The sequence below is a fragment of the Miniopterus schreibersii genome, assembly GCF_964146895.1.
Source record: "Miniopterus schreibersii genome assembly, chromosome: 20".
In the NCBI taxonomy this organism is placed as follows: domain Eukaryota; kingdom Metazoa; phylum Chordata; class Mammalia; order Chiroptera; family Miniopteridae; genus Miniopterus; species Miniopterus schreibersii.
Window position 1 is genome coordinate 14,260,486 of NC_138122.1, and position 12,889 is coordinate 14,273,374.

Sequence of the window (12,889 nt, forward strand, 5' to 3'; positions counted from 1 at the left end):
CTTGCTAGGCAGGTGGAGGAGCGGTTGTCAAAGTGGCCAGGAAACCAGGGAGTGTCTCAAGAAGGAAGACAGAGTTAATCATGTCACATGCTATTGCAAGCAAGGCTGAGTAAGCTGAGGCCAGAGAAACATCCCCATGGGCAAAGGCAGGCACAGGCGGGGGTCATTCTGCCAGGAGTTCAGGGCATGGGGGCCATACAAGGCTAACGCTGGACAGGTGAGTCACTATGAGTGATGGTGGGCCCAGGGTGCCAGGCACAGATGTGTAGTCCCCGGGCTGTGTTATGAGTCATGAGTCCTTACTGGCCAGGACGACAGGACCAGAGACAGCATCTGGGCTCTATGGTAGAAAGGAATAGGGCCCTGGTGACTGAACCTATGCAGCATCTCACCAACCCAGCAGGGACAACTGGCTGAGGAGCCTCCCCTGGAGGTGGTGTCAACCCCGCCCCCAGGAAATGACCAAACAGCAACCGAAGTGGGGGTCCACGCTGTGGGCATCGTGACCCTCAATCCCAGCGGAGCTTCCTGGCTCATCAGCGGCCACACCCATCCTCGCACATCAGCCATGCTGAATCAGGGCCCTTCCCAAACACTGGTGGCCCGTGCCTTCTCTACCCTATGAGGCCCTGCTCCCCTGGGCCTCCCTTCCTGCACATCAAGAGCCCTAGGACCCTGGAACTCCTCCTCTACACATGTGTCAACCTGTGCTGTAATGACCAGTCCTGTCCGACTCTCCCACTAGTCTCCCCAAGGGTGGTGCTGGTGGTGTCTCACTGCCTGTGGACCTCTGGTGATCGTCCCCTCTGGCTGACTTGGCTCTGCGACTTACCTGTCCTGTTCCCCCAACCCCTACTGGCCAATTTTCAGGCTGTGACAGGGCCAGGTGGGTTTCTCCAGTTTGTTTCCTTGGGGTCTATGCACCACACCCCCAAAGACACTTGAATAAGCTATTGCAGATCTGGGTTAGTTATAAATAGCCAGGCCTGCTACTCTCCTTTTAGCTGAAAAGAAGCGAAGTGAACGAGCAGAGAGGCACACCCGGCATGCTTTTTATTTTTAATTTTCTCCCTCTGTCTCAAAAAGAACCCGGGTCCCTGTACTCAGCATTTCTAGAAGCAGAGGCCCTAGACAAATGCCTGAGAAACGAAACCTAGCTGAGGGCCCTAGCCTGGCTCCTGCTGCTGTGTGGCCTTGGGCACTTGAGGTGCCCCTCTGTCCCTCGGTTTCCTCATTAAGGTGGGGGGCAGTGGTGGTGATGACTTTGACCCCCTCCCTGTGCGCTGCCTCCTCCAGCCCCCCAGCCTGTGGCTCCAGCAGTAGTGGTTTTCCCTGGGTTTCCCTGGAAGGCCAGACCTAGGTGCAAGTGAGGCCACAGTCAAGCCCTGATTGGTTGGTGCACAAATTCCTCACTGCCCCTCCACCCCTGCCCCCGGGCCTTTGCTCAGGTGTTGTCAGCCAGGAACCTTCTCCCTCCATCAGCCAGCAAAATCCTTCTTGGAGAGTAAAATTGTCACCTCCCCACTGTGAGCTGCCCAGGCTGTGGCTGAGAGGGACCCATGCCCGGGGCAGGTAGGGAGCCTGTGGACTGGTGCCTGCACGGGAAGCAAAGCAGGGGCGGGAGGCCTCAGTGTGCTTCTGTCGGTGGTCTGTCTAGAAGGGAGGGCTGACAGAGAGAGAGGCTCAGGCACCCAGGAGAGGCGACTTGTGTGGCCCATTGCTAGGCACTCCTGCAGGGCAGGGACTGTACAGCTTTTGTCTTTGTATCCCACTCCCTCCCCCTTATCCCTGCCCCACAGGTGCTCGTGGCTGGGACTCAATGTTGGTGGAATTTGGGACTCTTGCTGTGCTAGGCCCAGATGTCCTGGGCATACAGTGACAGTCCCTTACACAGAGCATGTTCCCACCCACTACCCCATTGGCATTGCAAAACCCCCTACCAGGTAAGCTCAATTTAATAATGAGGAAACCAGGCTCAGAGAAGTTAAATGACTTGTCTAAGGTCACATAGCTGGATACATTTAGAAGTTCAAACCTAGGCTGTTTGGGGGAAATCTCCTTGTATTAAAGCTTTAAAAAGCCCAGTACTCTTGATCAACAGGAAATGGCTTTTTCTGTCGTGAGTGGCTGCTCCACCACCCCAATGAGGAGCTGGCCAGGGGCACTGGGAGCTGCTGGACCTGCCACCCTGCTGCCCTGCCTCTCCACTCCTCTCACTCCACCCCTCTCACCCTGGGGCTGCCATTTGATGTCCTTTGAGAGTGAAGGAGAAAGACTGGGGTGACCTCTTCAAAGAGGAAATCCTGGTGCTAATTGGCACACAGAGACCTTTAGGCTAATTAACCTGTTTATTTGTCTCTCTCGAGTAAATTAAAGGGTTTAGCTGGGGAGGGCGGAAGAGAAAGGTGTTTGCTCCTGGCCACCTCTGTGGGGGTGAACTGATGGGGAGGCAGAGGAGAGGGTGGGCTTCAGGGTAGTAGTAACCGCTGCCCTTGTGCCGTGGGGAAGGGCTGCTCTCCCTGGTGGCATCTCGCTCCCTTCCCCGTGTGTGCTGCTCTGGGCACATGGGAACTGGGCCCCTAGGGCTGCCACTGGGGCCGGTTCTGGGGCAGCAGCACGCAGGCATTCCCCAGGAGGGACCGGGGCAGAAAGAGCAAGGTGGAGCCCCTTCACCAGGGAGGCTCACTGCCTGTGCTTCTCCCGGCACCAGCGGCCAGCCATGCCATGTGGATCCCCCTCCCTTGGTGCACCAGGCCCTTTCACAACCCCTTGGCCAGACTCTGGATTTCCTGTCACCTTTGGTTGGGGACACAGCTTTTTGGTGGATAAGTTGCTGGCCTGTTCACTCTAAATCTTCCCCCTTAGGCCCCAATTCAAGCTCTTTCTCCTGACTTCAAGGATCAGCCAGTCTGGTCTGGGGTCTTTAGCAGCTTAGAGGTGTTGCAGGTGGGAAGGAGGGGCCTAGCTGGTCTCCCACTCAATGCTTCCCTCTGCTGCAGGGTGGGGAAGGGACAGGGGCTCCTGTGTGCCTGGGTTCCCCAGGGGTGAGCTGCTGTGCTCTCCAAGAGGTGGCTGCATCCCAGGCCACTGAGCACCTCTTTAAGGCCAATGCTCCCCAGTCATAGGCGACCAAAGGTTGGGACCTTTCCAGGTCCTCTGGGGACTCATGGACCCCAGCCCTGCTTATCACCCTGCTGGCTGCCCAGTCGTCCTGCCTGGTAGTGGGGGCATTTACAGGTTGTCTTGTCCAGCCTCCTGCAGGACCCTGCAGGACTCTCCTCACCCCTGCATGACACCCAGCATGGGTAGGGGATGTGTCAGCCCACCCTCAGTGCCCTTTCCTTTCCCACAGGGGCCCAGGGCATTGTCATCAGCGGCCTGATCCCCTCGCTGGTGCAGAAGCTGCACCTGGAGGAGGAGAGGATCCAGGAACTCCTCCTGGACACACTGGCGGCCTGCCTGCTGGAGGATGCCACCGAGGCGCTGACCAGCCGCGTGGTGCCCTTCCTGAAGGAGATGCTCCTCAACAGCAATGAAAAGATCCGCAGCAAAGCCGCCTATACGCTTATTACCGTCAGGTGAGGCCTGCCGTGCAGATGGAGCAGGGAGGGCGGTGGTGGCCGGCCCTGGGCCCAGCTTCCCCAGGTGACATGCAGCACCGTCTGTTCAGAGACTGTTCTGATGTTGCAGCGTGGGAGTGAGGGGGTGCTCCTGGCATCGAGTGCGTACAGACCAGGGACGCTGCTCCACATCTTATGATGCACAGGACAGCACCCCCTCAACACACACACACAGAGGCCAGTGGTGCGAGGTGAGAACCCTGCTCCTGCCTCAGCGGCACTTGCTGTGGGATCCCTGCAGGACCCTGTACCTTTGTCATGTTCCTGAGGTGGAGGTCCACTCACCTTAAACTCCACAGCCTCACAATATCAGAGCCAATGGCTGGCCAACCCTGTGCTTCCCAGACTGGGACATGAAACACCTGTGTCTTTTGAGCTTTTATTAAGAGTGTCGCCCATATGAAAGGTCTATGGGCAGCGAGTTTGGCAAAGGTTGATTCAACCAAGTGACTTGGGCCCTTTGCTGCAGGAGGGCCGTGCACTGTGACTCTTCCATAGGGCCCATGGGCAGTGTTTCCTGGCCCAAGGACCCTTTCTCTTTTAGGGGACGGTGTTCACCCTCTCACACTTTGGGAAGCTCTTTGGAGTCCTCTACTTTCATTTTCATAGCTTCATACAATGCCAGGATTAAAAGTGACCAAAAAGGTCATGTCACCTGAGGGTGACTGCTGTTTGCATGGCTTAGCCTGTCCTGCCAGCTAGAACTCTTAAGGAGACAAAATGAGTCTCCCTGTGGTTCCCACCCTCCCTGGGTCCTGCTTCTTCCTCTTTAGGGGCCAGGGCATATATTTGGTTTCTTCCCATGATACCTAGAGCAAGCTTCCATCACCCCCTGGCTCCTGGGAGGTCTTACCTTCAGTGGCTCCAGGCCATGCTCCCTGGTTGTCTGAGTGTAGGAAAGAGGCTCAACCTCACACCAATGTCCCAGGCCCTGGCCAGGCCTGGACCGCCAGGGATGGTCCCAACACAAGTCCTTTCCTCTGGTGTCCCCCTGGGGTGGTCCTGGGTCCTGATCCCTTCCTCCAACCAAGCAAAGCCACTGAGTTGCCCCCTCTCCGGCCTAGCATCCCCCTGGAGGGCAAGAAGCAGGTGTGGCAGTATGATGTCATCCCCATCTTGGTGCACCTGCTGAAAGACCGGGTGGAGGAGGTGCAGGCCAATGCCGCTGGGGCCCTCATGTACGCCATGGTGACCACCGAAGGTGAGGCAGTCTGCTGGGTGGGTATCCAGGTGGGCGAGGTATCCTGTGTGGGCACTGGAGCTAACTGGTGGGGGTGGGCATCACTACAGCCTCCCAGCATGTTGGCTACCCTGGCCAGCTTTTCAGAACTCATCTTGCCCCCTTCCTGCCCTGCCAAAATGCTCCTGGCCTGTTGTTGAAGTCCTCTCAAGTCCGGGTCCCAGGTTCTGCCTGCCCTCTTCTTCCTGGCCATAGTGGGCTGCCAGCCATGTCACTTGGTCACTAGCATTAGGATCACTGTCCCTTCCTTGCAGGCTACTGCCTGGGCCTGGAATCCCTGCCTCTGTCCCAGGCCTCCTGTGAGCCCTGATTCTGGGATTCATTAGGTTGCCATTCATGATTCTGTTATCCTGAGGTTTAAGCAAACCCTAGAGCCCTTGCTTCTGTGGTGATTGAAATGGCTTTTCTCAGCTGGGGGTGGGGCTCAGAGTGTAAGATTATCTCCCCAACCCTGGAACTCCCAGCCACTCAGGCTTCTATATGCTGTTATCAAACGCTAGGCTAATGGAAGGGACTGGGCCTGGTTCTCCCACCTGGAGGCCAGGGCAGGCCATCCCTCCATGGTGACCTCTGAAAGCTGTCTGACCCTCCCCATGGCCCACCTTCACCTGCACCAGCCCTATGTCCACCCCAGGCTTCCTTGGTGTTCCTCGGAGGACTGCCTGGGCCTCTGTTCCTCAATGAGCATGCCGCAAAGACCCCATAGTGGGGACCTTCCAGCCACTCCCCACTTGACCCTAGTGGTGGAATCTGAGACATACCAGAGGGGGAGAGGTTGGGCCTTCCCAGAGTCCACAGCCCCATTTTGATTGTTGGTTAGGATGCTAACCAACGGGCAGGGGCAGGGGCTCCCTGTGTGTTTATCTCGTGGGCATCCTCAGTGCAGTGTCTCCACTCCGGGTCCCTGTGAGAGCTCTTGGAGGGCCAGAGGGCTCATGGGGGGCCTGGGAAATGGCCTGAACCTAGGGATGCAAGGCCATTTTTTCCGGAGCTGGTACTCCACTGTGCTGGGTGGTAGAGACCCAGATGTCTCAGCCTCGGTGTCTACAATTTGGTGGGAGTGGCAGAGAGATGAGTGACATGAAGGAGAAGTGCTACATGCAGTGGGTTCAGGGCAGGGGCAAAGCCTTCTCTGCGAGGAGTGTTGGTGCTGACCCAGAGGACAGTGGGAGTTAGCAGAGCAAAGGAGGGGCTGGATAGGTCCCAGCAGCAAAAAGAAGAGTGTTCAGGGCAGTAAGGTTGGGGACAGGGGGCAGCCACACCTTTGAGCAGTTGAGGTGGGGTGGGGGGTTGGGGAAGGCAGTGAAGGGTTAAGGAGGGGTGTTTCCTTTACACATCGAATGTCTGTGTCCCCACTGGACTGTAAGTACTATGAAGGCAAGCCAGTTGGGCTGGAGGGGCAGGAGATGACGGAGCCTGACCTAGGCTGGAGGCAGAAGAGATTGCAAGGGCCTGGGTGGGGTGAAGGAGGGCGCTCTGGGAGCAGGTGGCGCCTCCTCTGAGGCTGCATAGGCCAGAAGCTGGGGGAGGACTGCGGGGTGCGAGAAGGTGGGGCAGAGGCCCCCTTAGGAATGCCTGGTGTTGGTAACCCACAGGGAAGTATGCAGCCCTGGATGCAGATGTCATCTACCCACTCCTGAATCTGCTGAACTCGACCTTCAGGAAGGCCCGCCTGAATGCCATCAAGGCCCTTACCATGCTGGCTGAGGCCCCAGAGGGCCGCAAGTTCCTGAAGGCCCATCTGCCCATCTTCCGTGTCCTTGAGGTGGAGAACAATGAGGCCGTGCAGAGGGCGGCCCAGGTGGCCATCAAAGTCATTCAGTGGAAACCCTGAGCCTCTTGTGCAACGAGACCTGATAAGCTCCATGCCTGAATAAATGGGCTGAATTTCTTTCTCTTGGGTCTGAATGTCACTGATGTTCATGGTGCATGGTCAAATCCCTCTCTCTCCTGCCAAAGGGGACATGCCCAGTCCAGAAGGACCAGGTTACAGGTGGCCAGATGAGGCAGCACAGGCTGAACTCAGGGCCCAGGGACTGGTGGGAAGCAACTCTGCTCTCTGCTGGGACCAAGAGTCCCCTTAGAAGGTAGAGGGCAGGGCTGAGCCTTCCAGGGACAAGAGATGGGGGGAAGGGAGTTGGTTGGGGGGAAGAAACACAGCTGGACCAGGCATCACCCAAGCTTTGGACATTGGAGTGACCAGGACCATGGGTGTGGCAGGGCATGGCCCTGATCAGCCAGGTCTGCTCCCTTCCCATGGTGGGTAGCAGGAAGGAAGGCCAGAGGTGTTACCCCATGTGCGCTCTTGCTGGAGGAGGGTGAGTTGTAAGAGGCCCTCCCAGGGATGAGCACTCAGGGATGCTCCTTAAGGTCTAAAGGCAGGAAGTCACCTGAGTAAGCTCTAGGCAGGCCTGATGGCACCCCTGCCCCCCACCCTCCCCTGTGCTCAGCCTGGCCCAGGTCTGTTTTGCCTCCACCTGCCTTGCTTCTCCCCCAAAGAGAAACTCGCTGAGGAGGCTGAAGGCTGGGGAGAGGGGAGAAGCCAGGTATGCAGGGGGACCCCTTAATCCCCCCACCCATCCCTGTCTCGTTTGGCAGGGTGACTATTCTCCAACCAGTTCTGAGCTCAACCAGTTTGGAGAAGCTGTGTGTGTGTGGGGGGGGGGGCTTAGCTGAAGGGCTGGGCTCATTTGTCTGGGCTGAGCTAGAGCCTTAATCCTTTCCCATGAGCTTTTGGAGGCTCCTTGCCTCAAACAAGGTCTCCCTCATTATATCACCACCCAGCAGCATATTTCCTGTGGGACAGATCCTCCCTGGCTCATGGCATGCCCACTCCTCCCAGAGTAAACAGTATCAGCAGGGCCAGAATTCCCAAATGAGCAGCCTCTGGCACTCCTTTCAGCGACTGGGCCCTTAACTTTCCTAGAGGAAACTGAGAAGTCTGTGTCCCTGGAATTAGAGGACTAGCCCAAATAGGTCCAAGGGGGTGTATTTGTTCCGAAAGGGAGTGGCTGCTGGGGCCAGCTGGGGCAGGTTAAACCTTATTCTCAAAACAGGTCCCATAAGGGAAACTTCTTTAGGAAAACAGGTGCTCCAAGGGCTCCAGTTCCTCATGTCCCCACCTCGCCTCAACCCACAGCAGGCTGGCTCCACCCCTACTACCTCACTAAAGGACTCTGGCCTCCTTGCTGCCACGATGCTGGGCTCTTGTGATTGACATGTGCAGTGGCCCAGATGTAGATGTTCCCTTCCCATGGCAGCTGCCTCCTCCAAAGGCTCTGGCTCTGCCCTCTTGCATTCCTTTGTAAATCTCTTTCTTTACATGACCAGGGTGTGTTTCTCACAGATGTGTCCTAGGCCCTCTCTCCTCCCAATCTCCCGCACAGTCTCACCTGCTTGACACAGGCCTCCTCTACTAGGTTCCCTTCTTAGCTAGGCCTGCCTGCTGCCTTCTTTCCTCCAAATCTGGGTCTCCAGCCCCAGCCTCTCTCATGAGTTCTGGACCCTTCTATCCAACTTAACATCTACCCTTAAATGTCTCCAGGCAAGAATGAATACCAATTCTTCACAAAATATTCCCAAAAATAGGAGAGGAGGGTACACTTCCCAACTTATTCTATGGGGCTTACATTTCCCTGATATCCAAACCAGACAAAGACATAAGGAAAGAAGACTACAGGCCCTTTATGAATATAGACAGGAAAACTCAACCAAATATTAGCAAACCCAATCCAACCAAATACAAAAAGCATTATACACCATGACCAACTGGGATCTATCCCAGGTATGTAAGGTGGTTTAGCATATGAAATGCATCAATGTAATATATAAATAGAAAAAAAGACAGAAATCACATGATCATCTTAATACATGCAGAAAAAGCATTTGATGAATTCCAACACCCATTTATATATGTATATATAAAACCTCTCAGAAAACTAGGAATAGAGGGAAATTTCTCAACATGACAACATCTGCAAAAACTCACAGCTAACATCAAACTCAATGGCGAAAGAATGGATGCTTTCCCCCTAAGGTCAGGAACAAGACAAGGATGTCTGCTCTCACTACTTCCATTTGACATGAAATGAAAGGCATCCAAATTTGAAAGAAAGAAACTAACTCTGCCTGGTCTGCCTGGTTCAGCATCGACGTATGATCCAGGAGATGGTGGTTTGATTCCTGGTCAGGACACATGCCCGGGTTTTGGGCTTGATTCCCAGCATGGGGCGTGCAGGAGGCAGCCAACCAATGACTTTCTCATCACTGATGTTTCTCTCTCTCCCTCTCCCTTCCTCTCTCTCTGAAATAAAAAAAAGAAGTAAACTATCTCTAGTTGCAGACTATATGATTTTGTATGTGAAAAATCCCAAGGAGTACACTTACAAACTATTAGAATAAACAAGTTCAGCAAAGTTGCAGGATACAAGATCAAAAACTGTTTTGTTTTTTTTTATACACCAGCAACAGAAATCCAAAAATGCAATTAAGAAAACAATTCCATTTACAATAGCATAGAAAATAATAAAACACCTAGAAATAAATTTAGCAAAAAAAGTATAAAACTTGAGTGCTAAAAACAAAATATTGTTGAAAGAAATTAAAGAGGAACTAAATAAATGGAAAGACATCCCATGTTCATGGATCAGAAAACTTAATATTGTCAAGATGGCAATTACTGTAGTATCTTTATGCAACTCAAAGTTAACATGTCCCAAACAGTGCTCAGCTTCTCCACTCCCCCCACCCCCGCTCTTTTTCCAGTGTGGCCTGTCTTTGGGGTGGTATACCCCTTGCTCATATGCTCAAGCTGGAGAATCACCCTGGCCTCTCCCTCCAGAAGTCTAATCACCGGAGTCCTGTTACTTCTAATAGATGGCTACACTTGATACCATTCTCTTCTCTTTAGTTCTCTGCCACTAACTTGCCTGATTGCTCTATCAGTCTTCCGTTGGGTGTACTGGGCTCCCTTTCATCTTTCCAGCAGCAGCCAACAAATCTGATCCTGTAACTTCCCCTCTGAAGCTCCCAGGGACTTAGGATCACAAAGCACATATGGCCTTCAGGTCAGGCCCCTGCCCACCTGTCCTCTCATCTCCCATTCTCTGCTCAGACCACGTCCCAGCATCCTCAAACATGTGCTGAACTCTTGCCCCATGTCTTCCCACAGGTCATCCCTTCTGTTATCCAGCTAACTGACCTCTTCCTTTGGTCACGGGAGGCCTTTCCTTACCCGGAGGCTGGGTGGGCTCCCTTCTCGGCACTTCTGCAGTGTAAACAATGCATGGGGGCCATTGTTGACCTTAGTGTCAGGCAGGGCTGCTTCAGGCCTCATGCCCACTCCCTATTTATTAGGGTCCCTTGCTGAACCTCAGTCTCCTCCCCTGTGAAATGTGGTTAATTCTACTTTTACCACAAGGGTGGTTCTGTGGCTTGAATGTAATAATGTTTTTACCCCAGGAAGGAAAGCAGCAAGCCACACTAAGTGCTGGCCATCATTTAGGTGGGGAGGGGCCTGACCAGCAAGCCTTATATGCTTTGGGATCCTAAGTCCTACAGGTGTTTCATTGTTTCCCTCTATAAGCCACGTGCTTTGTTGACACCTGTTTCCTTGCAGCATTTGGCATGTAATAGGCACTAAAAAATGTCAGCTGAAGAATTAAACTAGGGACGAGGAGCTGGTCATGTTAGTGCACCTTCATAGTGTGGTTTTGTGATGCCAGTGGGTCTTTCCAAATGATTTCAAGGCACTTGAAAATTTTTCTAAAGACACAAATGATTTATTTTGGCCAGAGGAGAATTAGGAGGGTGCCCCTGCAGAAACACATACTAGGAGTGGCCTGTATTTGACAGCTAAAGGGAATCTTAACTCCTGGACCCAACTCCAATTGCATCCCAATCGCTTATAGACTGGGAGGGACTGGGAAGGGCTTGGCAAGGATGGCACGGCAGCAGCCAGACAATGCTAAATGGTAGGGGGGCCTGTTCTCTAGGGCAGAGACTGCCTCAGCCCCTCCACTGGTCCAGCAGGAGCCCAAGTTTCCATCCACAGGCAGATTTGGCCCCAGCTGCCTGTGTGGTCATTAGTGGGCATACACCTGTGGGTAGGAACCCCAGCACAGGGGGTGGTGTGCTTACACTACATGGCATTTTTGCCAGCAGGGGCACACATTTGAAAAGGAGAGAACAAGAAAAATGGAGGTTGGGTATAGGAAGGAAATGGTGACAGTAAACACAAGTAAAAACCCCAAATACATCTAGAGATGAAATGCCAAAATTAAATTTAAAGTGAAAGTCAGTGTTTATGCAGTAGAGCCATTTGGAGAAAATGACTCATTTTGTAAAGGGGCAGATGTTCACATTTGCATAGTCTCTGCAATTGTGGATGGTCTTTACTCTGTCCCCTTAGCAGGCATGCCCTGCAGCTGGTGGCACTTGATGAGTGACACTGAGGGAGCATTTTCATCAGCGTAATCCTTGGTCCCATATCTGTGGGTCTCCCAGTAGGAAATACTTCCTCCCACAACGATGAGGGAGTCTGGAAGAGGCGGCAGTTTGCCTGCTCTTCCCAGATGCCTCTAGGCTGAGCTGCTCTAGTGGTAGAGGATGTGGCACAGGACTGTGACTAGTAGCAAGAGGAGCGCACTGATATCAATAACTTTTCTCCAGAATGGTGACTCCAGCTTGTTACAGTGCACTGTCTCTTCAGATGTGGCACCATGCTCCTTCATTTTCTCCATGGTTACCTTTTCTGGGATCAGTCTGGAGCCTGGAATCGGCTCCAGGCCACATATTATGTCCAAAGCCTTCCAGAAGCAGGCCCGGCTCTCTCTTAATAATTCTGGAACAGAGGTAAGAGGCAAAGGTCAGGAGGCACAGGCCAGGACACAGGAGAAAACACTTTCTAGGGGGTCATGTCTCAGTGATGAGTCCAGCAGGAAGACCGATATAGCCTTGCTTGAATATAGAACAGTCCTCAGTCCCTGCTATGGAACATTACCACCATCCTCAGAGATCTGGGAATGTGGGATAAGGGAAGCATGTGGGGGCAGAGTGGGGCTGCCTAGGGCCATGCTTATCTTCTATTAGCAAAGCCTTTGGCTGGGCCCAGGAGCAGGCTAGCCCAGGCTTGCTTCAGCATGCCCACCCTTCTCAGTCTCGGGCACACAGCCAAACACAGCTTTACAGGTCTAGGGCAAGTGGCTGCTCCTCTGAATCCCCCTCCCCAGTCATTACTCTCCCGGGGGATGGAAGAAGTCTATTGATTTCTCCAGACAGACACGGCCCTCTTTTGCAATGTCTCAGGGAATGTCTTCTCCAGGCAGGCATGTCTCACAGCTGGGCCCAAAATAAGGCTCTCCAGGCCCTTGAAGGGGAATCACTGGTGTTTTCCAGGAGGCAAAGGAGGAAAGTCTAGGAATTATTAGGAACGTTTCCGCTCATTTCTCTAGGCCCACTTCTCTCCTGTCAGTGCAGCTCATGCTGGCTGAGCCTCAGCACCCCTGCTCAGACGCGGTCAGCACCACGGCCAGCGCCGGTGCAGCCCTCTGGACCCAGCAGAAGCCTGGGCATGTTTTCCTTGATGAAAAGCACATTTCAGTCAAAGCAGATGTGCCGTGCAGTGTGCGCTGTAATGTGCTCTGTGTCTTATCCTGATGGGCAGCATCCACGCCAGCTGCGTCCTGAGGCTAAGGTGGCACCAGGAATGTGGAACCCATCAGCCAGGGACGGAGGAGCCTCTGTTATAGGGGGAGGGTGGCTGCAGACAGAGGACCTCCAAGCCAGGGACACCAATATCTGCTATTGGTGCTGAGAAGTCCTGAGCGGCACACTCTGGCCCTGTTCTCTCAGATGCCCATGTTAGCACACCACCATGCAGCTGCCAGGCCACCTCTTTGGGCAACAGCCTAAGAGCAGTATGATGGGAGGTGGGGTCGGCAAGGGGCCAAGAGCACACACTTTGGAATCAGACTGCTTGTGTTCAAATCCCAGCTCCACCACTGCATAGTTATCTATGGACACTAGGGTA

General features: G+C 53.7%; 1 protein-coding gene across 2 annotated transcripts in view; it reads left to right on the top strand.

The window, feature by feature from the left end:
• RSPH14 (radial spoke head 14 homolog) overlaps positions 1–6,755 on the top strand; it is a 68,694-nt gene extending 61,939 nt beyond the window's left edge. For both annotated transcript variants that reach the window (XM_081122466.1, XM_081122465.1), the window contains exons 5-7: positions 3,353–3,578; positions 4,685–4,821; positions 6,456–6,755. In XM_081122466.1, coding sequence (XP_080978592.1) covers positions 3,353–3,578; positions 4,685–4,821; positions 6,456–6,694 — 602 coding nt within the window. In that variant the 3' untranslated portion in view covers positions 6,695–6,755. The remainder of the gene's footprint in view (positions 1–3,352; positions 3,579–4,684; positions 4,822–6,455) is intronic.
• Positions 6,756–12,889: the final 6,134 nt, after the last annotated feature.